Below are 24,270 nucleotides of genomic sequence, written 5' to 3'. Positions count from 1 at the left end.
ACATTATGGTTGTGCCTTGATGTGCGCATGTATTTAGGGGGAGTGAGTCGTAATTCTATGTTTTTAAGCTTACAAAGTACGCATAGATCAATTCATGCATGTAATGCTTGTAGGAAAACCATGTTCATATTTTTTTGTATGCGATACCATGCAAGTCATCATCATTAAAACAAAAAAACCAGAATCAGCCTCTGCCTCCTCCTCCTTCTCGGACGTCCGACTAATCTCGGACGTCCGGCGGCAAAATCTCCTCCGGTCGTCCAACCAGTGTCCGTCGTCCGACGCCAAAATAACCCCCGGACGTCCGACGCCTCTCGGACGTCCGATGCCTCGGGGCCTATATATATAGCTGGGCGCGGGGCTGGACTTTTGCCCTAACCCTCAGCGCCCTCTTTTCCCCTAGCCGCCGCCGCCAGCTCGAGGAGCTGCTCGAGGAGCTCCTGCCCTGCGCTGCCAACCTCGAGATCGGGCCAATCTCCTCCGTGGATACCCCCTCCTTCCTCCGTATTCTTCCCAGGATCCATCCTCAGGTCGCTCCTCCGTCTCCTTTCACGTTGGATTTGCTTTTCTCCCCATGTATCTCCATGTTCGTTCCTCATTTGGGGATTTTTCCTCCGCGTAGGTGTTTGAGCTCCATGGGCAAGACCGAGCACACTGCTCGGAAGACCGTAGCCGGCTCATCCTCTCGCACCCCTATGAACACGGGGTCGGACTCGGATGAGCCAATTCGTCCCTTCAAACGGACTGCCCGGCGTTCTCGGGCCCGGCGTTCTCCGTCTCCCTCGTCGTCTGATGGTGTTGACCCCGACTTCGAGGAGGAGCTTGCCGCCGAGGACCCTCCTGAGCACGTCACTCGAAGGTCCATGCCAAAGCCCGGGACTCGCAGGGTGTCCTACATGCCACAACCTCCTCCTGCCCAGCCCACAGGTGAAGCTCGCCGCATCTCACTAGAACCTCCTGCCACGTTAGGTCGTGCTATCACAAATTTCACCACACTTGGCGCAGCTTCATATCTCACTTTCCGCCGCGACATAAATCAATACGAGGTCGCACGTGACTCTACGGACTCACGTTTCCGCACAAACGTCCAGGCGGACATCTTTACCACAGTCATAGTTCCTAAGGGGTTATCTATTCATCTCTCTATTGATGTTGAGCATATTCGCATGCACCCGGCGAAATATCCGGGTGACATTGAGCTTATTGAGGCATCGGGGCTTGCCGCCCTGTTTGCTTTTCATTGCGACTTTAATGCTGCTGCCGTTCACCAGTTCTATGCCACATGCCATTTTGACTCAGACAACACTGTCAGCTGGATCACCTCTGACGTTCGCTTCAAAGCTTCTTATGCTACATTTTTTGCCGCACTGGGTTTCCCCAATTCCGGTTTCAAAATACATAGGGATGATCCTAATCATGCGCCTAAATCTATTGATACGTGTGGGCACCTTCTCAAGCCACTTCGTGAGCTTGATGCGGATGAGCGCATGAAGGACCTTAACCAGGTATCCATCTGGCGCTCACCTTACTTCATTATTTTTCAGTGTCTCATCCGCACCATCTATCCCAAGATGGGTGATAAGGGTTCTTGCAGTGGCTATTATATCGACATCATGCATCACTTGTACGAGCACCCCAAGGGCAAAATCAATGTGCCCCATTTCCTATGGCATGAGATTCGGCTTGCTAGCTTTCAGTACAAGTGAGCCTTTCCTCACGCTCCTTTCATCCATGCACTTATTAACCATGTTGCTGATTTCTCTGTGGCTATCACTCACACCCATCGCAAGTGGGTCATTCCCGCTCACATGGCGGATGACTTTGCTCTCAAGAAAGCCCCCTCATCCTCCACATCCACTCGTCGCACTGCTGCACGGGCCGCCACCCCCTCATCTAGCTCCGCTCCTCTCGGTCGCATTGCCAAATTCCTTGGCAAGGCACATTCTGCGTTGATGAAGGCCGTCTCTTTCCAGTGTGGTCAAACCCATGATGTGGTTTCTCGCTTAGTCACCTCCAAGAATGCCCTCAAGCTCGTTTGAGAGGCTCGGGCGCTCTTGATGCGAGTGATGATGAGGCCCATCCTGCTGCTCCTCCTACTGATTTTGGCTTCCCTTCTGGTCCGGAGTGGTCTGATTTCCTTGACAAGGCTGGTGGCAGTGGCTTGGCTGATGATGCTGATGATGATGGTGAGGAGCTCTGAGCGTGATTGGTGTTGTTGATGGCTCCCTTTTTGGTACTTGGTGCCAAAGGGGGGGTAATGTATCGTAGTTTTATCGTAATTTTAGTCTTTGGAGATTTAATGTAATGGATAACTTCATGTATGGCTACTTATGAATGGTTGTGAGTTGCTATGGATTGCTATGAAATCATCATAGACTATTATGTCTTGCTTTCCTATTTCTATGATGATCTATTATCTTTACATGTTGATTCATTGGAGCTTCGATTTTTTTATCATGCATATCTTAAGGGGGAGCTCCGTACTAAATATATCCTAGACTATAATGTATGTTAAATCTTTTTGAGACCTATGTATATGTTGTCATCAACTACCAAAAAGGGGGAGATTGAAAGTGCATGCTATGCCCCTAATCGTCTTTTGGTGTTAATGACAACACATACATAGGAAACTAATCTTATTTGTTGAGTGTATCTCAGGATGTAGTAGATTGAGAATTATGTGCCAAAGGTTGTCTGAAAAGATTGGGGAGTTATATTTCGAGAAGGCTCGGGATTAAGAAGACATGATGTAGATTAGTATTTTGAGTTTACTGATATTGAGTATAGGGATCCCGCACTATTAAGAGGGGATCACAGGTTTTGCGATGAACTTGCTCATACCACATCTTTACAATCATACCAAACACCACACAATCTTCACTCTGTTCTCAATTCAAAACAGGTCTATTGCCTCGGACATCCGGCTCCCTCCGGATGTCCGAGGGCCGGACGACCGGCAGGCTTCGGAAATCCGCAACCCGTCACCAGAAGTTTGTGAGGCATATAACTCGGAAATCCGGCTCCCTTCGGACATCCGAGGGCCGGACGTCCGGCCAAGCCCCGGAAATCCGGAAGCCTGCACCAGTAGAATTTGTGTTCTATATCTCGGAAATCCGGCTCCCTCCGGACGTCCGAGCGCCGGACGTCCGACCCCCGTCGGAAATCCAGAAACTACCACGAGTAGAAGTTGAGCTGTATAACACGGATTTCCGGTCTACTCCGGATGTCCGGACGCTGATAAATTCAAAATAGGTTCAGTCGTATCTACAGGCCTCGGACGACCGACCCCTGTAGGACGTCCGGTCGCTGATAAATTCAAAAGAGTTCCAGTCGTGCCCACAGGCCTCGAATGACCGACCCCTGTCGGACGTCTGGCCCCTCGCGGACGCCCGGACTTCCGGCAACTGTCGGACGTCCGGACCCTGTGTGACTTAAGCACCTCCAACGGCTGGATTTCACTCCACACTATATATACTCTTCTCCCACCTCGTGAAAGGTGGTTCAACACAGCTTGAATACACCCAATAACACCTTTCCTCTCACTCACTCTTGTCTACACAAAATCCTAGATCCCAAGAGCATTTGTGAGTCCTTTTGAGTGTTGTTCCAATCAAAAGATAGATCGTCTCCCTCTCCTCCTTCCCACCAAAGTGATTTGTGATTTGAGCAAGTTTTGAGCAATCCCCGTGATCTTGTTACTCTTGGAGGTTGGAGACTCCTAGGCGGTAGGAGTCTTCGGAGAGGAATCAAACCATTGTGATATCCCCCGGAAAGTTTGTGAAGGTTTGGAAGCCACCTCAAGGCTTACCACTAGTGGTTGAGAAACGCCTTCGTGGAGTTATCTCAAAGGGAGAATAGGGTGAGCCTTCGTGGCGTTGGTGTGCCTTCGTGGTAACATCCGCCCCTCTAGCGGTGACGTAGCTTCCCTCCAAGGAAGTGAACATCGGGATACATCCTTGTCTCTCTCGGAGTTTCGGTTATTCCTAACCCTAACTCTCTACTTGTGTTAATCCTTATTACATACTTGTATTTGATTATTGTTTACCGCTTGTCTTACTTCACTCCAAATAGCTTACCCATTGTCATAGCAATTATTAGGCTTACACTCATATTCCGCACCTTAGCCTAAAATTGCTAAGTAATTATTAAAATTTGGATTTGTACCTATTCACCCCCCCTCTAGGTCCATCTCGATCCTTTTCAGTGGGTTTAACCACAAGCAATGGGTCGGGAGAATTCTTCATCCCCTCAAGTAATTCTTTAAGCATGGACTTGACTTCGATCATCATGGACATCTTGAGTGAGGCCATGGCCTCATTCAACTCGTCTCGTGTGATCGAACTCAACTCCATGGCCTCGGGCCCTTCGGGCGCAACCCCACCGTCGTCAACCATACTCTTCGGGTGGTGAAACCCTTAATAAAGAGACGTGGCTCTGATAACAATTGAAAGGATCAATATGGTTGACTAGAGGTGGGGGTGAATAGACAGCTACCAATTTTTAGCTCTTCTTAACAAATTAAGGTTAGCAACAAAAGGTTCTCTAGATGAACAGCTAGGTGAGCATCCTATATGATGCCAACAACAACGACAACAAGTGCAAGCAAGGAATACACCACAACAATAATAAGTACAAGCTAAAGGTAAGAGATAACCGCAAGTGGAACCGGTGGAGACGAGGATGTGTTACCGAAGTTCCTTCCCTTTGACAGGAAGTACGTCTCCGTTGGAGCGGTGTGCAGGCACAATGCTCCCCAAGAAGCCACTAGGGCCACCGTATTTTCCTCACGCCCTCACACAATGCAAGATGCCGAGATTCCACTATTGGTGCCCATGAAGGCGGCGACCGGACCTTTACAAACAAGGTTGGGGCTATCTCCATACAAAGCTTGGAGGCTCTCAACAAGACCATGAAGCTTCGCCACAATGGAATGTGGCTCCGAGGTGACCTCAGCCGTCTAGGGTGCTAAAACACCCAAGAGTAAAAAGATTCGCAAGGTATTAGTGGGGGGAATCAAATATCTCTTGGTGGAAGTGTAGATCAGGGCCTTCTCAACCAATCCCTAGGAAATCAACAAGTTTGATTGGCTAGGGAGAGAGATCGGGCAAGAATAAGCTTTGGAGTAACAATAGAGCTCGGGGAGGTAAGAGGTAACCTTCTCATGGAAGAAGACACCTTTATATAGTGGGGAAACAATCCAACCGTTATCCCCCACTTACTGCACTTATCAAATTACTAATAAACTCCCACTCAAATAGACATCCCTCTAGTTACTTGAGTGTGGCATGATCCAAATTCACTAACTCAAGTCCGATCATCACGTGAGTTGAGTATAGTTTCGGTGGTAAACATCTCTATGCTAATCATACCAACTATATGATTCATGCTCGACCTTTCGGTCTCTTGTGTTCTGAGGCCATGTATGCACATGCTAGGCTCCTCAAGTTTAACCCGAGTGTTCCGCGTGTGCAACTGTTTTGCACTCGTTGTATGTGAACGTTGAGTCTATCACACCCGATCATCACGTGGTGTCTCGAAACGACGAACTGTCCCAATGGTGCACAGTCGGGGTGAACACAATTTTATCTTGAAATTTTAGTGAGGGATCACCTTATAATGCTACCGTCGTTCTAAGCAAGATAAGGTGCATAAAAGGATTAACATCACATGCAATTCATAAGTGACATGATATGGCCATGATCTTGTGCTTCTTGATCTCCATCACTAAAGCACCGGCATGATCTTCATCATCACTGGCGCCACACCATGATCTCCATCATCATGCCACCATCGAGGTTGTCGTGCTATCTATGCTATTACTACTAAAGCTACAACCTAGCAATATAGTAAACGCATCTTCAAACACAAACGTTAGTTTAAAGACAACCCTATGGCTCCTGCCGGTTGCCATAGCATCGACGTGTAAGTCGATATTAACTATTACAACATGATCATCTCATACATCCAATATATCACATCATGTCTTTGGCCATATCACATCACAAGCATACCCTGCAAAAACAAGTTAGACGTCCTCTAATTTGTTGTTGCATGTTTTACGTGGCTGCTATGGGTATCTAGTATGATCGCATGTTACTTACGTAGAAACTACAACGGAGATGTGCAAATTGCTATTTAGCCTCTCTCCAAGGACCGTCTCGGTCAAATTCAATTAAACCAAAGTTGAAGAAACCGACACCCGCCAGTCATCTTTATGCAACGAGTTGCATGTTGGTCGATGAAACCAATCTCTCGTAAGCGTACGAGTAATGTCGGTCCGGGCCGCTTCAATCCAACAATACCACCGAATCGAGAAAAGACTAAGGAGGGCAGCAAATTGAACATCAACGTCCACAAAAACTTTTGTGTTCTACTCGAGATAACATCTACGCATGAACCTAGCTCATGATGCCACTGTTGGGGAACGACGCATGGGAAACAAAAAATTTCCTACGCACACGAATACCTATCATGGTGATGTTCATCTACGAGAGGAAGATCGGATCCACATACCCTTGTATATCGCTAAGCGGGAAGCGTTAAGAAATGCGGTTGATGTAGTGGTACGTCTTCACGATCCGTCCCATGAACCGTCTCGCGATCCATCCCTTGATCAGTTCAGATCTAGTGCCGAACGGACGACACCTCCGCGTTCAGCACACGTACAGCTTGATGACGATCTCCCCCTTATTGATCCAGCAAGAGAGATGGGGAAGTAGATGAGTTCTCCAGCAGCGTGATAGCGCGCCGGTGATGGTGATGATCTATTCTTGCAGGGCTCCGCCCGAGCTCCGCAGAAATCTGATCTAGAGGAAGAACTACGAGGTATAGGTTTGAGTTGCACGTGGCAAAGTTGTGTCCCAAAAACCCTAAAACCACCAGTATATATGGGAGGAGGGGAGGGGCTATCCTTGGGGCTCAAGAGAGCCCCAAGGGCGCCGACTGTAGGAGGAGATGGACTCCGACTCCAATTCGGTTTGGAGGAGGAGTCCACTCCTTCCTTCCCACCTCCCTCCTTTTGTTTTCTCCTCTCTTTGGTTTTTCCTTTGTGGCGCGATAGCTCACTTGGGCTAGCCTCACCAGCCCACTAAGGGTTGGTGCGCCACCCTAGGACTATTGGGCTCACTCCCGGGTGGGTGGGTGGGCCCCTCCCGGTGAAAACCCATAACCCATTCGTCACTCCCGGTACATTGCTGGTAATGCCCGAAATCTTTCCGGTGACCAAATGAAACCATCCTATATATCAATATTTGTTTCCGGACCATTCCGGAAACCCTCGTGACGTCCGTGATCTCATCCGAGACTCCGAACAACCTTCGGTCACCAACACCTATAACTCAACCACACTAAAACATCACCGAACCTTAAGTGTGCAGACCCTGCGGGTTCGAGAACTATGCAGACATGATCTGAGACACTCCCCGGTCAATATCCAATAGCGGGACCTGGATGTCCATATTGGATCCTACATATTCTACAAAGATCTTATCGGTTGAACCTCTGTGCCAAGGATTCCTATAATCCCGTATAACATTTTCTTTGTCCTTCGGTATGTTACTTGCCCGAGATTTGATCGTCGGTATCCCTATACCTATTTCAATCTCGTTACCAGCAAGTCTCTTTACTCGTTCCGTAATACAAGATCCTGTGACTAACACTTGAGTCACATTGCTTGCAAGGCTTATATGTGATGTTGTATTACCGAGTGGGCCCCGAGATACCTCTCAGTCACACGGAGTGACAAATCCTAGTCTTGATCCATGCTAACTCAACGGACACCTTCGGATATACCTGTAGAGCACCTTTATAGTCACCCAGTAACGTTGCAACGTTTGATACACACAAGGTATTCCTCCAGTGTCAGTGAGTTACATGATCTCACGGTCATAGGAATGAATACTTGACACGCAGAAAACAATATCAAAAAAATGACACGAACACATGCTACGTTCATAGTTTGGGTCTTGTCCATCACATCATTCTCCTAATGATGTGATTCTGTTATCAAGTGACAACACTTGTCTATGGTTAGGAAACCTTAACCATCTTTGATCAACAAGCTAGTCAGTTAGAGGCTTACTAGGGACAGTGTTTTGTCTATGTATCCACACATGTATTTGTGTTTCCAATCAATATAATTATAGCATGAATAATGAACGACTATCATGAACAGAAAAATATAATAATAACTAATTTATTATTCCCTCTAGGGCATATTTCCAACATGGAGGTGGGGCGGGGGCGGGAGGCATGGTGCGTGGTGGTCGTGGGATGTTTTTTAAGGGGTGGGATGTGTCTTATGGTTAGTGTGGTTAGCGATGGATCAACCTGGTAATGGTGGGATGTTTTTTCAAGGGGTGGGATGTGTCTTATGGTTAGTGTGGTTAGCGATGGATCAACCTGGTAATGGTTGTGGTTTCTTGTGTTAAATATGAAAAGATTCATGTTAGTTATAGATTTTGTAGACGAATGACCCATATTGTTTGGATCCGTTCCATTCGGAAAGCTCCTAGTCGGTGCCTTAAGCGCCGGCTAGGAGAACCAGCGCCTACATGCCCCGCAAAATGGGCCGACCCAGTTCCAGGGCTAAATTTTCTATAAAAAAACCAAAAAAGCAAAAAAAAACTGAACACAAAAAGTTTATAAAAGTGAAAATGGTTCATAAATTTTGAAACGAAAGTTGATGAAGTTGAAAAAAATTCACTGTGATCTAAAAAAAAGTTCACAAATTTTTAAAAAGTTCATGGATTTAAAAAATTAATTCAAGATTTTGGAAAATGTTTTAAAAAAAGTTTGTTGAACTGAAAAAAAGTTCACAAACCTTAAAAAAGTTCATGCATTTAAAAAAAAGTTCATCAAATTTAAAAACAAATCATCAAAATTTGGAAAAAATTCACCAATATTCAAAAAAGGTCACGAATTTTGAAAACTAATTCATGAATTTGGAAAAAAGTTAATAAAAACAAGCCTGCACTTTTTCGAAAAAACAAAACAAAAAATATATAATAAAATGAAAATGAAAATTTAATAAAAAGAGTAAATAAAAGAAACAAGGAAAAAAAACTCAAAGAAAAACAAGTCCTAAAAAAACTAAATGAAAAAATACGGGAAAACCGTCCTCCCACTGGGCCGGCCCATGACCGGCGCTGCAGGTGCCGGTTAAAAAAAAGCACTTTAACCGACGCATGCAGCGCCAAATAGGATTTGCCTTTCATTCGTCCTAGGGATAGTAGATGTAGGACGCGAGGATTGGCCACGGCCCGTCTGCCGGTGTCCGTCTCCGACTGCTTAGCCTGTAGGTGGTTGATCCGGAAACTGGATTTTGATCGGACGGACGGTGCAGGTCCGCACCTTGCTCCCGAGTCCCTGACCAATATACACCTCCCCTCCGGTGCCCCAGGGACCCCAATCTCCGTGGTCGACTCCCGACTCAGGCGGTCGCCGAATCCTCTCTTCGCCGACGCTGTGAAGAAGCGCCCGAGATTTCTTTCCCGCGCCGCCCCGCCCCCAACTGCCCTAGCGTGGAGCGGACAGGAGATCCGTCCAGGCGAGTCCTTCTCTCGGTGGTACGGAAGCCCTAAATTATTTTTTACTTCGAGGAGTTCCTTGTTCGTTGCTGCGAGCAATCAAATGCGCAACCTTGTTACTTTCTGAGACGCTTGAATCTATCCGGTTAGCCTTGGATTTGACCCGGTTTGATCTAACATCAGCTTGGTTCCCCCCCTCATAAAGTTGGGGTTCAGCCGAGCTAGGGTTTGTGCCTGGCTGGCGTTGGTAGGCCGCATTGCGCTTTAGCGGGGTACGGAAGGGAGCCTGGGGACTGTCGCTCTTAGCACAAGAATGTTCGCTATGACTTTAGTCCTCACGTTCATGTGTTTCCCTGCGTGTTTTCTTATGTGCTGGTGTAGAATTTTATTTTGATGGCATATATGGTAGTAGAAATATTTGAAGTAGACGTGTTCTGACGCCCTTTGGTGATGATTGCAGGCAAGTATTGTCCAGATGAGTTCGAAGAAGGTTCCGTTCAATCGGCATAAGGAGAATGAGGAGGCGAGGAAGAAGGTCAGGGGTTTGGGTCCCTTTTAAACCTTTCCTGAGATACTTCACCTTGTTTTCTGCACACACTTTTGGTTCATATCTGATTTTAACTCTTTGGTATTGTGAAGAGGGAGGAAGACGAAGCGGCGCGCGTGTACGCGGAGTTTGTCAAGTCATTCGAGGGTGAAAGCGCATCTGGGTCAAAGTTTGTCCGAGGGGGTGTTATCGATCCCAATGCCAAGCTGAGAGCTGATTCTGAAGGTTAGTGATAGGGGTTTCATTCTCCTCTACTTTGCCATGGTTACCTTCCAGTTTCTAGTTTCAGTATCAATCATGATGGATATATGCACTGTTTCTTTTATTGCTCTAATTAATCAAGAGGCTGCCCTTTTTATTCATTCGGCGATGACAGGTGGAAATTCCAAAGATAGGGGGTCTGTTCCAAAGAAGGGCAGTAGGTAACTGAAATAAATACTTGATTTCTAGAAGATGGTATCCTGTGGCACCACGGCTACATCTTTAGACAGTCATGTGCTGATATACCCAGAAATGAGACTTCAGAGACCAAGCATGAGCAGTTTTGAAACGCCTGATGATATATATTCTGGCTTATAATTTACTATATGTTACAATTATGACTCCTGAATTATTTGTTTATTTACCTTTTGTTGCCAAGGGTTGAATGCATTTAAAATATGTGTGGTTTGAAGAAGAAAATAAATAGTCTTGTCTGGCCTTATGAACAACCATGCCATCTCATTTCATGACACATAGTGCACCTGCATTTATACTGTAGGTCAGACTATAATTGTGCTTTCTCAACATAGCTATTCATCGTTGCGCTGACCTAATGCTCAAGAACTTGATAGTGTATTAGTGGTGCAGAATTTGTGTTCTCCTTTGTTTACGGTACACGAGTAGTGTGGTCATGACTTTGTAGAGTCACATACCACGAAGAGAGTATCCATGTTGTTTCTATCAAAGTGCAATTAATCACGAGATTACTCTAAATTTGTAGAACATGTATGAATAATAATTCATCCCCAGCAAATGCCATATTTAATGGTATTACTGTAATAACTACCAAATGCATCAAGCTTTTGTGAAGTTATTGAATGTCAATGACGCCGATTGTACTCTCCTAGAATCTTGAGCCAACTTCCAAAATTTCTGTGATTAACATCTGATGCTGTCCGGTCGGGATAAGTGATCAACTAGTGCGTGCACATGGTTTTGTTTTTATAATCACATTGTGGTTTGAGGCTACTTGTACTCTGACCCCTGTAACTTCTGTTATTAACTAACTACTCCCTTCATATCAAAATATAAGATGTTTTCATAGGCTAGTTTAGCCTACAAAAACGTCTTGTATTTTGGTACAGAGATAGTAGGAACTAGAAATCAAATGATTCTAACACTGTTTTCACTAAGAATAAAACCAATGTTTAAAGTCTGACATAATTTTGCAAAAAACATACAATTAAGTTAACAACTGCAATCCATGTTTAGGTCCAGTTTCTGGCTAATGTGTCATAGAATTTTGTTAGTTGCAGCGAATGTTTACTAGTTCTGATATGAGTTTGCTTTTGTGACAAAAAATGATGTTTTCAACTAATTATTTTATTCAAACGTGGAAAAATGTAGGTAGTCCTAAACTGCAATGCAGATTGGACCTTTACTTTGACTTTTACTTGTCTCGCTTCTCATGCTAGCAAAGTTAAGAATGCTCTGTAGTATCCACTAAATCATTGAAGGCACGGCCCTGTAGAAAGTAAATTAGGTTATCTTTTGGGTTCAGTTACTCAAATATCCTTTAGCTTTTGCTGTTATCCATAATCCCATGGCATCTAGTGTACAAATGACATGCGGCATAGTAACTTACGAGTGTAATACATACCTTATACATAGCATATTTTTATCCAGGTATGTTCCATCTTTTCTGCCACCCTCATTTGGGAGAGAACCAGAGAAAAAGGTTTGTCACTGACGTTATTCTCATGATTGCCTCTGTAGTCAGTATGGTTCTTCGGTTGAGCATTACTACCTTGACCTGCAGAAGGAAGATGAGCGGCCAAAGGAGAAGGAAAAAGGAAAGCCACGGGCAATAGATACTGTCATGGAGGAATTGAAGTTGGAGAAAGAGCTTCGAGAAAGGCGTAATCAAGAACGAGCCAGTCGACATGGTGACACCTCCGTGGTAGGTTCTGTTTTAGTGTATGCTAGAGTGGACCTTTTGGTTCTTTCTACTAGACGTAATATGAAATAAATCATTGGGTAATTTTTATTATATATGCTGAAATGTTCCCTGTTAGGCGACTAGAATGTGAAACTAAATCCTGTTTGCTGACTTTGAGGAACATTTTTGCAACACGTTTCCAGCTGATAGGATAAATTTGTGATTGCCTCCTATTTCTCTTTCAGAGTCTTTGTAGTTTGTCCTTGTATATGATATACTGATTCTTGAAGCCATTTTCTGCAGGCCTCTAGCCGTTTTGATGAACTACCAGATGAATTTGATCCCACTGGGAGACTGCCAGGATCATTTGATGATGGGGATCCTCAAACAACAAATTTATATGTTGGCAATCTCTCTCCTAAGGTTGATTTCCTCACTAGTTCTGTCTAGACATAATAAGTGTACATGCATCATGGTTAGCTTAACCGTGCAATATAAACTGTATGCTGTTAGGTGGATGAGAATTTTCTTCTGCGGACATTTGGTCGATTTGGACCTATTGCGAGCGTCAAGATCATGTGGCCTCGAACAGAAGAAGAACGCAAAAGGCAAAGGCATTGTGGCTTTGTTGCATTCATGAATAGAGCAGAAGGACAGGCAGCCAAGGATGAAATGCAAGGTTACTGTGCACTTCCATAAAGTGGTGGCTATCATGTTATAGGAACTTGAAACGTACTCGTTACTTTTGAAGTACTACTTGTATTCCTGCTTTCTGTTTACCGAGTTATTTCTCAGGTGTCGTTGTGTATGACTATGAGCTGAAGATTGGGTGGGGCAAATCTGTTGCTCTTCCATCACAAGCACTGCCTGCTCCTCCTCCAGGACACATGGCGATCAGAAACAAGGAGGTTGATACTTTCATCCCAAAGTTCCTAAGGGCACCTAACTCTTGTAATTTTTCTGGAAGTTGCAAGTAGCAAGTACTCCCTCCGTTCCTAAATATTTGTCTTTCTAGAGATTTCACTATGGACTACATACGGATGTATATAGACATAATTTAGAGGGTAAATTCACTCATTTTGCTCCGTATGTAGTCCGTAGTTGAATCTCTAAAAAGACAAATATTTAGGAACGGAGGGAGTAGATTGCATGTTTTTGGTGTTTTCCTGTCAGTTGTTGATGATATTTTGTATTTTTATGTTATGCAGGGTGGTACTGTCATCATATCTGGTCCCGGAGGTCCACCTGTTGCATCTGTTACACAACAAACCTCAGAGCTGGTTGGTGACTTTTTAGTTTTTATTGCAAATGTATCTGTCCTTGTGCTGTGTAGTGGTCTTACTATCCATATCATCATTACAATAAAGCAATACCATTGAAAATATTCACATGTTCTTCATTGAGACCTTTTGAAGGATGAAGGAATGGTTCATTATTCATAATAAGCCACAGTATCATTTCAGTTTTTTTTTTTCAGAAAACACGAGTGCTTGAATTCTATGGTACAGGAGAAAATTCTATGTTCCCTTGTTTCATACGAATTAGCTTGTGGAATATCTTTTCGTCTGTTCTGTGTTGCATCAATTTTGTAGTCCTTCCACATGTGTTCATCACCAGGAATGATGATTAAATATATCCTAGTGACTACCTGGAAAATAATCTAGCCTGAGAAAAATGTGGATAAGTTGAATAGTATAGCCATGGTCAAATTCAAAATTTGTGTTACAAATTTGTACATATTGGAACCTTTCATGAGAAAACCGGTTCGTCCTAATAACTGAATGAGACAGGTACTGTTTTTGGTCAAAATTTTAATATGAAACTTCTAAACCTTCTATTACCAGCACTGTTTTGTATGTGAGTTTGCCAGCTATGTTCTGTAGTATTTCATTAGCCTAGATATAATCCAATAAGTTTTGCATTGATAATGATGTTGGCATTTTAGTTTTGTAGTCAAATATCCTTATGAAATTTCACTTTGCTGATTCATTTGGTTTAACAACAGGTGCTTACTCCAAATGTTCCTGATATAATGGTTGCTCCGCCAGATGATTCACATCTTCGGCATGTGATTGATACAATGGCCCTGCATGTACTTGATGGCGGATGTGCTTTCGAACAAGCTATAATGGAAAGAGGACGAGGAAAAGCATTATTTAATTTCTTGTTTGATCTTAAATCTAAAGAACACACATACTATGTTTGGCGGCTATACTCGTTCGCTCAGGTATCCATTGTTATTTGTACTGCTGCATTTTCAATGTTATCTTCTCTATGATCTAACAATAAAAGACTGTCTATGTTCTGTCCATTCAATCTCCGTTATTTTGTTCATGTGGTGATAGTAAAACTGTTTGTATGTGCTATCTTCGGTTGCAATGAAGATGCATATTTTTTGTTTATTGTTATGACATTTTACCAGTGTATATGTTCTGCAAAGAGAGAACCTAGTAATTTGTCCAAATTGAGAATTATTTAGTTCAATGGAATTTATGATCTTTGACCTTCGGAGTATGTCCTGATCACAGCTGTTTTATAAAATTCGGTAATCTATTAATGTTTGGCTTGAAAAACCGTTTTAGGAACCAGACAGATGTTTTCTCATATATGCAAACCACATGCTATATGGTGATCACTGTACCAATATGATACTAATTCTTGTGACATTGGAACGCAGGGCGATACTTTACAACGATGGCGAACAGAACCATTTATCATGATTACAGGAAGTGGAAGGTAATAGCAGTGCACAGTGCAGTTATGTGTTTGTAACCATGTTCATCGATGATCTGACATCTGTATTAAATATGTTATTTTAGATGGGTTCCACCTGCTTTGCCATCCAGCCGAAGTCCTGATCGTGAAAAAGAATCTACTTTTGCAGCTGGTAGAACCAGGGTAAGGTTTAGTCAGACCTTGTCAGATGCTCTTTTTTTACTTTGCCATCTTTTAGATGGTGTCTATTACACAATTAATTTGTGTTCCATTCTCCAGCGTGTTGAAGTGGAACGCACATTGACTGAGGCACAACGTGATGAATTTGAGGACATGCTGCGTGCATTAACATTAGAGAGAAGTCAGATAAGGGTGGCTATGGGATTTGCATTGGATAATGCTGATGCTGCTGGAGAGGTAATACCCGCCTTGCACATTTGACCTAATCAGCTAATTTCTCTCTTCTTTTTGCCTTGAATTAAGTCTACTTATGATTATGAATTTGTTATTGTTTTGATTGATTTGATCTCATGCGCCCTGTTAATAGCTCTTTCTTGTTATTATTTCGTTATGAGTAAATCTGATTGTGGTTGTGCCTTGCAAGCTTGATGAACTATCTGATTGAAACATATGCTTGATGAGACCTAATGTAAGGGAGTAGACAATATAATACATACAGTGATACATTTTTACTATCAGGACTGTCTGGTTGCATATATAACTGTACATGTTTTATTCTCTGCTTGATGTCATTTATTTGTCATATATTGCTGTGCACTTCCAAGTATATTTTTTCCTTCATATTTCATGAAAACACATTGGTTCTTGTCTTGTATAGATTGTTGAGGTTCTTGCAGAATCTTTGACACTCAAGGAGACTCCTATCCCAACTAAGGTTGCACGGCTTATGCTAGTGTCTGACATCCTTCATAACAGTAGTGCTCCTGTGAAGAATGCCTCTGCATTTCGAACCAAGTTTGAGGCTGCTATACCTGATGTCATGGAGAGCTTCAATGACTTGTATTGCAGTATCACAGGAAGGATTACTGCTGAAGCTCTGAAGGTAAGGCTGCTAGATTTCTTGAGTAGTAGAGGTTAACTGTTTTCCTTTGATGTTCTTCCTAATAGTTAATTATTTTTTCTGCAGGAGAGGGTTTTGAAAGTTCTACAAGTATGGGCAGATTGGTTCCTGTTTTCTGATGCATATCTGAATGGGCTGAAGGCTACCTTTCTTAGACCAGGCAACTCTGGGGTCACCTCGTTCCACTCTCTGTGTGGCGATGCACCAGAAATTGAAACGAAAACTAGCTCCGAGGATAATAATGGATTTAGGCTTGATGAAGATGGTGCCCTGGCCACAGGAAAGGCAGCGGCGACGAAAGAGCTGTTAGGTCTTCCACCTGCTGAACTTGAACGTCGTTGTAGGCATAATGGCCTCTCACTTTGCGGTGGTAAAGAGACTATGGTTGCCAGATTGCTCAGCTTGGAAGAAGCTGAGAAGGAGCAAGTATATCAGAAAGACGCTGCCATGAAATATGTACAAAGCGAACCTCATAGAACTGGAAGAGAGGATGTTGGTTTGAACGCTCGTAGTGTTCCAAGACTTGGAGAAGGTACTGGTGACAGTGAATCGGATATGCTGGGGCTCTCTTGTCACAGTATGCAAACAGGCCAAAGACGCTCTAGAGAGTGCGCATCTGCTGAACCCGAACAAGTTTCAAGCAAGAAGCAGAGAGCTGATCCTGTTTTGCCAGCTTCTAAATGGAATCGAGAGGACAACGACAATGATGAAGATAGAATAAATGGTCAAGGATTGGGATTAAGCTATTCCTCTGGAAGTGATATTGCTGGTGATTCTGGGAAAGTGGACACAACCGAAATTAGTACCGATCAGGCAATTCATCATCCAGATACAATTGTTAATGAAGAGCATAGGTACACCCATGCCCCCCCCCAAAACCCAAATGTTTAATTATTGTGCCATTTCATTTACATTTCACATTCTTTTTTACTTATTTAGTAGCAACTCCTTTTTGATCTGCAGGCAGAAGCTAAGGCAGATTGAGATTGCTGTAATGCAGTATCGTGATTCTCTCGAGGAGAAGGGGCTGCATAACATGGAGGAGATTGAGAGGAAGGTTGCCAGCCACCGTAGGCGCCTTCAATCTGATCATGGTTTGTCTTCAATAGACGGTGCAAACAACAGACGGTCTTCTGGTATGTAAGAAGTCAAGGAAGGGAATACCCTGTTTGTTTGATAATGGCAATGCTGTTTCTCTTGCACATCCATCTATGTACTTATTTTGTACTCCCTCTGTAGAGAAATATAAGAGCGTTTAGATTGCTACTTATATTTCTTTATGGAGGGAGTAGCTCGCTTAGTAATTCATTTGATAATGATAATGACCCATGCTGTAACTCAACTTTTAGTTATTCTGGTGCGTATGACAAATATTGTTCTGTTTTTCAGAGAGACTATCATTGGAGCGGAAAGAAAGGGCGGATGATGCACGTGATTCTTCCAGGAAACGGCCTCGCAGCCGAAGCAGGAGCCGTAGTCCTTCAAGGAAGTCATCACTGGATAGAGATAGAGAGTACAGTCGCAGCAGAGGCAGATTGCATGGCAATGACGCCGGGAGAGACAGGGCACGTGAAAAAAGCTCAGGCCGAGGGAAGGATGATCACCACGATAGGAGCAGCAGAGACCGGGAAAAGGACAGGAGAACGGGAAGGTGATTGAAACCTGTTGTGCGCTCATCATTTGCCTGAACAAGGGTTGTGTTAAAAGCAAGGAAACATAACTGGGCAGCATCAGCTGATAACATGCAAATGGGCATGTGGTTCCATGAACCTGTTTGTAATCGGGTCAACTTTGAGGATTGTGATAGAGTAACTATTTTTTGTAGTCTCAAGAACAAAAGCAGTGTTGTCAAACATCGACTTGTGCATTATTGTAGTAGCATGAATGAATGACTGAAATGCTTTCCATCCTGGACATGAGCTGCCGCTTAACGAACTTGGATGGCATCGGTTGCCAGTTTATGGATTTCCTGCGCTAAGGTTGTTTAAGAATTGGCCTTCTCTTTGTTTTGTGCTTTTATCCTTTCTCAGTTTTTGCTCCAACCGAACCATTTTGCTCACTTTTGCATTCGTGACACAAGAAATTTCACTGAGCAGTATAGAGTTCCAGTCTTCTACCAATTCGTGAACCGAGTAATTCTTCCTTCCACGATACACTTCAGATTTTGTCCAGTACATTTTGTTTTCATTTACCAAGTAATTCTTCCTTCCACCATACACTTCAGATTTTGTCCAGTACATTTTGTTTTCATTTGTACGCCCGAAAGTAGTACTCTCTACGTCTTGCGTGGCTTGCACACCTATATGCATGCAAGAATCTTTTACCTCATGCTTACGTCGTTGTATTATATTTATTTTTGCATTTAATTTTTTTTATCTTATAGATTAATAATTTGATTGAAGATTTGTCTTCACTTCGTGTCGACGAGACCTTCAAAATAAGATTCTATGTTAACATGTTTCGTTGATTTTTTTTCATCTGTTCCTAGGTGCCACATTTATGTCGGATGTCCAATTGTTACAAAAATTATACATAGTTACCGGGATAGTAATTTTATACTTTTTAAATATTATAGTGTTATGTAGAGCTAAAAAATGAGTATTAAAACACTAACAATAAGCAAATAAATGCACGAACAGCTTAAGTACAATGAATCAAGCTTTTAAATGGAGATATGCCGACATTTATAAATCTGATAATCAAGTTGATTTAATGTGAGAACCATGTAACAAATAATGTGACAAGTAAGTGATAGTAATCTGACAAGTAACGACGAGAAACAAAAGTTATCAAAACATATCGACATGAGATCTAGTTTTGAATATCTCGTCGCGGTAAACTTAGTATAAAAGCGGATCATTAATTGAGATAACGATTTAAAAGATAAATCCTTTTTCAAATGCAACATCGTTGCTATTAGTATTCCTCGGATGCATGCCCAGCCTGTGATGTTTCTCCTTGGATCCGGATGCATACAGTGCAAGCCCATGCTCTCCACGCAAGAGCATTGATTTTTTCCCATAATGAAAATGTGGTTTAAAACGCGATTTACAGAAGAGGCATCGGCGCCGTTGTGTAGTGACGTCCATCTTTTTATTAACCCAAGTTTATAATGCACATGAACTAGTTGACCGCCATTGCAAAAGCCGGCTTTTCCCTTTTCTTTTGAAACTACTGCGTCCTCCATCTTCACCCTGCCAGAAGACAAGTTGGCATCTATCTCCCGATCAGCGGTTCCTCCACCATTTCATGTCGCCCTACCCTCTTATGTGCTTGCCTTCTTCAACTGTAGCAGACTTTGTTGTGTTTCCTCTCACCCACAACACTTATGGCGCTGCATTAAGCAAAGAATTATCTTCATTTTTACTAGAAGTGGGTAATGCCTCTGAATAAAACAAGATTATACCTCAACTACCTCTTCTTATGCAGAGGGTTTTCATTTTGCACAACATGATGTCCAAACATTACACCCCCAACTTTAGTCATAGATTCTATTTCCATTTTGTCGACCGTGAATCACACACGGTTAATCTGGAATTGCAGCAACGATCCATCACAAAAAAAGCCAAGCCCTGGACAAAAACATTAGCAGAATATGCCTAAAGCCAACTACATAGGAATAGGTTTTCCGGCAATAATAAAAACAACTCTGCATAATCCTGCATTCTCATGGTCAAAGGATATTATGTGCCAGCCAAAATGATACATTGAAAGGATTGGCATCAGAATTTGGAATTGTACTTAGCTAGGATGTTTTGTTCCCCCTTATGCACTTATTTATAGAAATGGAACAAACAAAATATGTTCACATTTTACCAGAGGCAGATAATTGGTAATAAATGACGAATCAGATAAACCAATAAACATAATAAAGTTGTTCTTAGCACTTTAACACCGAAAGATGAACAAAAACCTGAATATCACTGATATGACCATTGATGCATAGAGCACCACATGTACATGAAAATATGTTAAGGGCAGGAAGAATGCTCTCAACTTTTATATACTCCCGCTTGTTCTTGAAAAAATATCATTTTACAAAGGTGCAGTGTCAGGACCTGGGATCTAAGGCGTGCAAATTTAGATGTAGAGGATCATACAAGAAGCCGAGATTCGCGTCCGGATAACAGCAACCATACAAACTGGAAAATGGGCGCCATATACTCTCATAGAGGATAGAACAATGGTTCAGCAATCCTACATCGGGATCACATCAACCGATGTTGGGGAATCCATCTTTCCCACACAAGCACTATGCAGGGTTGGGAATGAATCCCCAAAGCATAGCCAAGTCGCTTCACCCTGTATTTGATCGACTGCTAGCAATTGCACATCAATATTGCGACCTAAGATCCAGGTCATATAACTCGAGCATGGCGGTTGACGCAATGCAACTGGACCGAAGCATCAACACCTGGCATGGCGTGATAAACTTCTTAATCCCCAGTGCATGTGTTGCTCGATGTGTCGAGCGTCAACACCTGGAGTGGTGTGGTAAACTCCCGAGCTCTGATAACACATGAGACACTCTGTATCGAAAGTCCGCTAGCAATTACACAACTAAAAATTCAAACCCCCACGCACAACATGCACTTTATAATCATACAGGCAGTGTGTCGGAAACATGTACCACAACAAACTCCACGACTCAAAGCATATATATTCAAAGGCTCTAAAGAGCAAATTGTAGCAGAATTGTACAGACAAAGGTCACATGACACAACATACAACAAGCATCAGCAGAAGCAAGCAAAATATGTCTTTAGTAAAGACAAGTTTAACAAACGGCCTAAAAGGCCTGAAAGATGTTACAATGACCCTCCCAAGTCCAAAGGCAGTCTGAGACCTTCAAGCTACTTAGTGGACATCAAACTCCACGTAGAAACCACCTTCGGGTTTACTGGTCTCCTCTGCCAACAAATTAAGAAAGCTACAAATGTACTCCACAAGACTTACATCAAAACTATCTACTCATGCTCAAGTATCAAGGGAAAAGGTGGACTAGTTTGCAGAATTTCCAGCTTTGACCTTTGGCTACTCTAAACTACGACTACCAATGATTTGTATCAGGTTAAGAGAGCGCGCACGAGTCCCTCATCAGCTAGTCACCACATCAATACTACCATGAATCCTCCCTCGACTCACCCGTGAGGAAGCGATCCAAAGTACTCACACTTATCTTGGCATTTTTAAGGTAACCATCAAAGTTCTCTATGATCTGGCATAAGTGTCCAAGTAGTACTTAACCGCGGACACATCTATTTGAATAAATTTAACCCCGATTGGGTGTGACCAGTTTTTCGGGGCCAACGGACACTGGCGTCGGAACGCACCTGGCTCACTTCGTATCACCTCCGAGGCGCCGCACAGACGTGGTACTACGCTCTGGAACAGGACGAGGGCGGCATGCCCCCTTGGGAGCGTTTCCGCGAGCTCTGCCTCCTGCGCTTCGGGCCCCCGATCCAAGGGAGCCGACTGGCGGAGCTCGGCCACCTTCCCTTCACCTCCACGGTGCAGGACTTCGCCGACCGCTTCCAGGCCCTGGCGTGTCACGCGCCCGGCCCGTCGGCCCGTCAGCAGGCCGAGCTCTTCGTCGACGGTCTGCCGGATCATAGTCGTGTGGACGTGGAGCTTCGGGGACCGCAGGACATCCAGACCGCCATGTACTATGCCCGCGCATTCGAGCAGCAGGCGGTGGCTATGCAACAGGCGTTCCCGGCACAGGCACCTCGCCCACCCCCTCAGCCGGCTATGTCTGCACCCAGCTGGCCTGACCAACCGGCGACAGGGACTCCCGCCACGGCAGCAAATCGACCGTTCCGTCGGCTAACCCCGGCCGAACAACAAGAGCGTCGTCGACAGGGGTATGTTTCAACTACGGTGAGCCCTACGTGCCAGGCCACGTCTGCCCGCGCCTCTTCTACCTGGAGGCAGACGACTATGTCGTGGAGGATACAACTCCCTCCGTGCTTGTCCGGGCGGCGGCCCCGGCGTCAGCCACCGCTCTCGTGGTCTCCCTCCATGCCCTTGCCGGCGTACGAGCCGAAACAACGACGGTGTTGCCAGTGATGGTTAATGGGGAGCGCCTCTTAGCTCTCCTAAACACGGGCTCTACGCACAACTTCCTGCCCGCGTCTACTATGCGTCGCATGGCCCTCCAGCCGACGGGCGGCGAGCAGCTCCGAGTTACTGTGGCTAACGGTGACCGTCTCCGCTGCCATGGAATTGCGCAGCAGGTTCCTATCCTCATCGGCGACGAGTCCTTCGCCATCACGTGCGTCGGCATCGACTTGGGCGACTACGACTTCATCCTCGGCGTCGACTTCTTGCGGACGCTCGGACCCATCCTTTGGGACTTCGACGCACTGACCATGACTTTCTGGCGTCAAGGGCGCATGGTGCGGTGGAAGGGCGAGGGTGGCACTTCTCCAGTAGTTCCCTCTCAGCTGTCGACCACCATAGCAGCCTCCGAGCCGCCCCTGTTGGCTCATCTCCTGCAGCGGCACGGCGACCTTTTACCGGTGCTCCTTGTTCACAAGCCCGAGGGCTTGTGGCGTTTGTGCCTCGATTACCGTGCTCTCACTGCCACGACGACGAGGGTCAATTTTCCTATACCGGTCATGAAGGAGCTCCGGGAAGAGCCGCAAGGGCCCCGCTTATTTCCTACGCTCGACTTGCGTTCTGGCTACCATCACGATCACTTCGAGTTTTTGGTGATGCCTTTCGGTCTCTCCAATGCGCCGGCGACAATCCAGGCCTTGATGCACGACGTACTTCGGACCAGCTCAACACTCCGAAGGCACCTTGGGAGCAGCTGAAGGAGTTCCGCCAACATTTTCTAGACGTCCAACTCGAGGACGAGTTGTTTGCGCAGGCGGGGAGAAATGTTATGACCAGAGGCCCCGTTAGCCAAATTGGCCCAGTTATCTTAATAATATTAGGGGCATAGCCCAAGTTATCTTAGTTATCTTAGAGTCCAAGTTATCTTAGTTATCTTAGAGTCCAAGTTATCGAGATTATATAAACCGATGTAAACAACTCTTTTGGAATTAAGCAATAAGACAATTCTATTGCCCGGCTCCCAGAGGAGCCGGAACCCTAACCCTAGCAACCGCCTCTAATCGCCGCCGCCTCCTCCCTGCGCCGAGACGGCGCCGTCGCGCCGGACGCGGCGCCCTCGTCTCCTCCAACCTCCATCCTACCCTTATAACCTAAGGCAGAGGGCCGGTAGAACCCTAGTTTCTACCAGAGGCCCAAACTACTTGCGACTCCATGACATGTTAAGGGTGCTGAATTGACCTAATACATCAGTTATCAATTTAATTGAAGTGGTGTCCCCTGGCATGGCGGGTACGCCCAGCGTCGTCGCGCGGCCCATGGAGCTCGACACGCTGCCAGACGGTGCCACAGACAAGGGGGACGGGTAACACATCTCGGGATTGCTCGCCGGCGCGTACTTGGAGCAGAAGCGCACATCTCGAGCCTCCTCGCCGACACGTACTTGGAGCAGGAGCATGGTGCCGCGGCGGCCACGAGGAGCAAAAGTGCACATCTTGCGGCTCACACCGTGCAGCGGGATAGAGAAAGAATGAGGAAGAAGCCGCATGTCCGTCCCAAATTGGTCCTTCGCGTTGGGTTCACAGGCCATGTCCGCCTATCCGTCCATTTCCGTCTGTCCGTTTGAAGACCCAAACGGACAAAAAACAAACAAGTTTGGGTTCTGTGTTGGAGTTGGCCTAAGGACCTGTTTTTTGTTTTTTGTTTTTTAGGGAGTCTAGGATTCTGTTATGCTAGGCGGGGTTGATTAGCTAAATACAAGTGTACCATTTGTATCAACAAACAAATAAACAAGTTTAGCATAGCAAACATGTTCCAGACTGGTTTGTTAGAAAATATGCAACTTGTATTTCCAGGAGGCCATAGACCAGTATATATACATGTACAGGTGTAGAATATGCAGAAAACCCCTTATACAATAGGGTAAATACGAAAGGTTACATGGCTATATATATAGTACTCTAACACACACACACCCTCAAACTCATGGTGGATTAACAACACTGAGTTTGGAGAGATAGAAGCCATGTTGTGCTCTAGTCTGGGCCTTCATCAGAAAATCCGCCAACTGTAACTCGGAAGGCACATACCGAGGAGCAATAACCTTATCCTGCACACCAGCGTGCACATAAAAAGCATCAACATCAATATACTTGATGAGCTCATGCTTCACAGATCGCGCGCAATGCTAATAGCACCTGTA

The 24,270-nt window shown here is 44.6% G+C and overlaps 1 protein-coding gene across 3 annotated transcripts; it reads left to right on the top strand.

Moving 5' to 3' along the window:
• Nucleotides 1-9,342: 9,342 nt before the first annotated feature.
• LOC123401031 (protein RRC1-like) lies at nt 9,343-17,998 on the top strand. 3 transcript variants are annotated; one of them, XM_045094748.1, is made up of 18 exons: nt 9,343-9,566; nt 9,988-10,062; nt 10,167-10,299; nt 10,451-10,496; nt 11,962-12,013; nt 12,095-12,235; nt 12,518-12,637; nt 12,728-12,893; nt 13,010-13,122; nt 13,423-13,494; nt 14,220-14,441; nt 14,892-14,950; nt 15,034-15,112; nt 15,209-15,346; nt 15,768-15,992; nt 16,077-16,864; nt 16,974-17,146; nt 17,400-17,998. In XM_045094748.1, exons 2-18 carry the CDS (start codon nt 10,003-10,005, stop codon nt 17,663-17,665), a joined length of 2,853 nt encoding a protein of 950 aa, XP_044950683.1. In that variant the 5' UTR covers nt 9,343-9,566; nt 9,988-10,002; the 3' UTR covers nt 17,666-17,998. The 3 variants fall into 3 exon arrangements, with proteins under 3 accessions (XP_044950683.1, XP_044950681.1, XP_044950682.1); XM_045094746.1 differs by having other exon boundaries at nt 9,372-9,547; XM_045094747.1 differs by lacking the exons at nt 9,343-9,566; nt 9,988-10,062; nt 10,451-10,496 and having other exon boundaries at nt 10,212-10,299.
• Nucleotides 17,999-24,270: the final 6,272 nt, after the last annotated feature.

Source organism: Hordeum vulgare, chromosome 6H, assembly GCF_904849725.1.
Source record: "Hordeum vulgare subsp. vulgare chromosome 6H, MorexV3_pseudomolecules_assembly, whole genome shotgun sequence".
NCBI lineage: Eukaryota > Viridiplantae > Streptophyta > Magnoliopsida > Poales > Poaceae > Hordeum > Hordeum vulgare.
Note: the sequence above shows the minus strand (reverse complement) of the source record. Positions and strands in the feature narration are given on the sequence as shown.

Excerpts from the sequence above, each read along its gene's own strand:
- LOC123401031 (XM_045094748.1), top strand. The coding sequence starts at position 10,003 with ATGAGTTCGAAGAAGGTTCCGTTCAATCGGCATAAGGAGAATGAGGAG. Across the intron at positions 12,014-12,094 it reads GGAGAGAACCAGAGAAAAAG|AAGGAAGATGAGCGGCCAAA; the intron begins GTTTGTCACTGA and ends CTTGACCTGCAG. Across the intron at positions 12,894-13,009 it reads AGCCAAGGATGAAATGCAAG|GTGTCGTTGTGTATGACTAT; the intron begins GTTACTGTGCAC and ends GTTATTTCTCAG.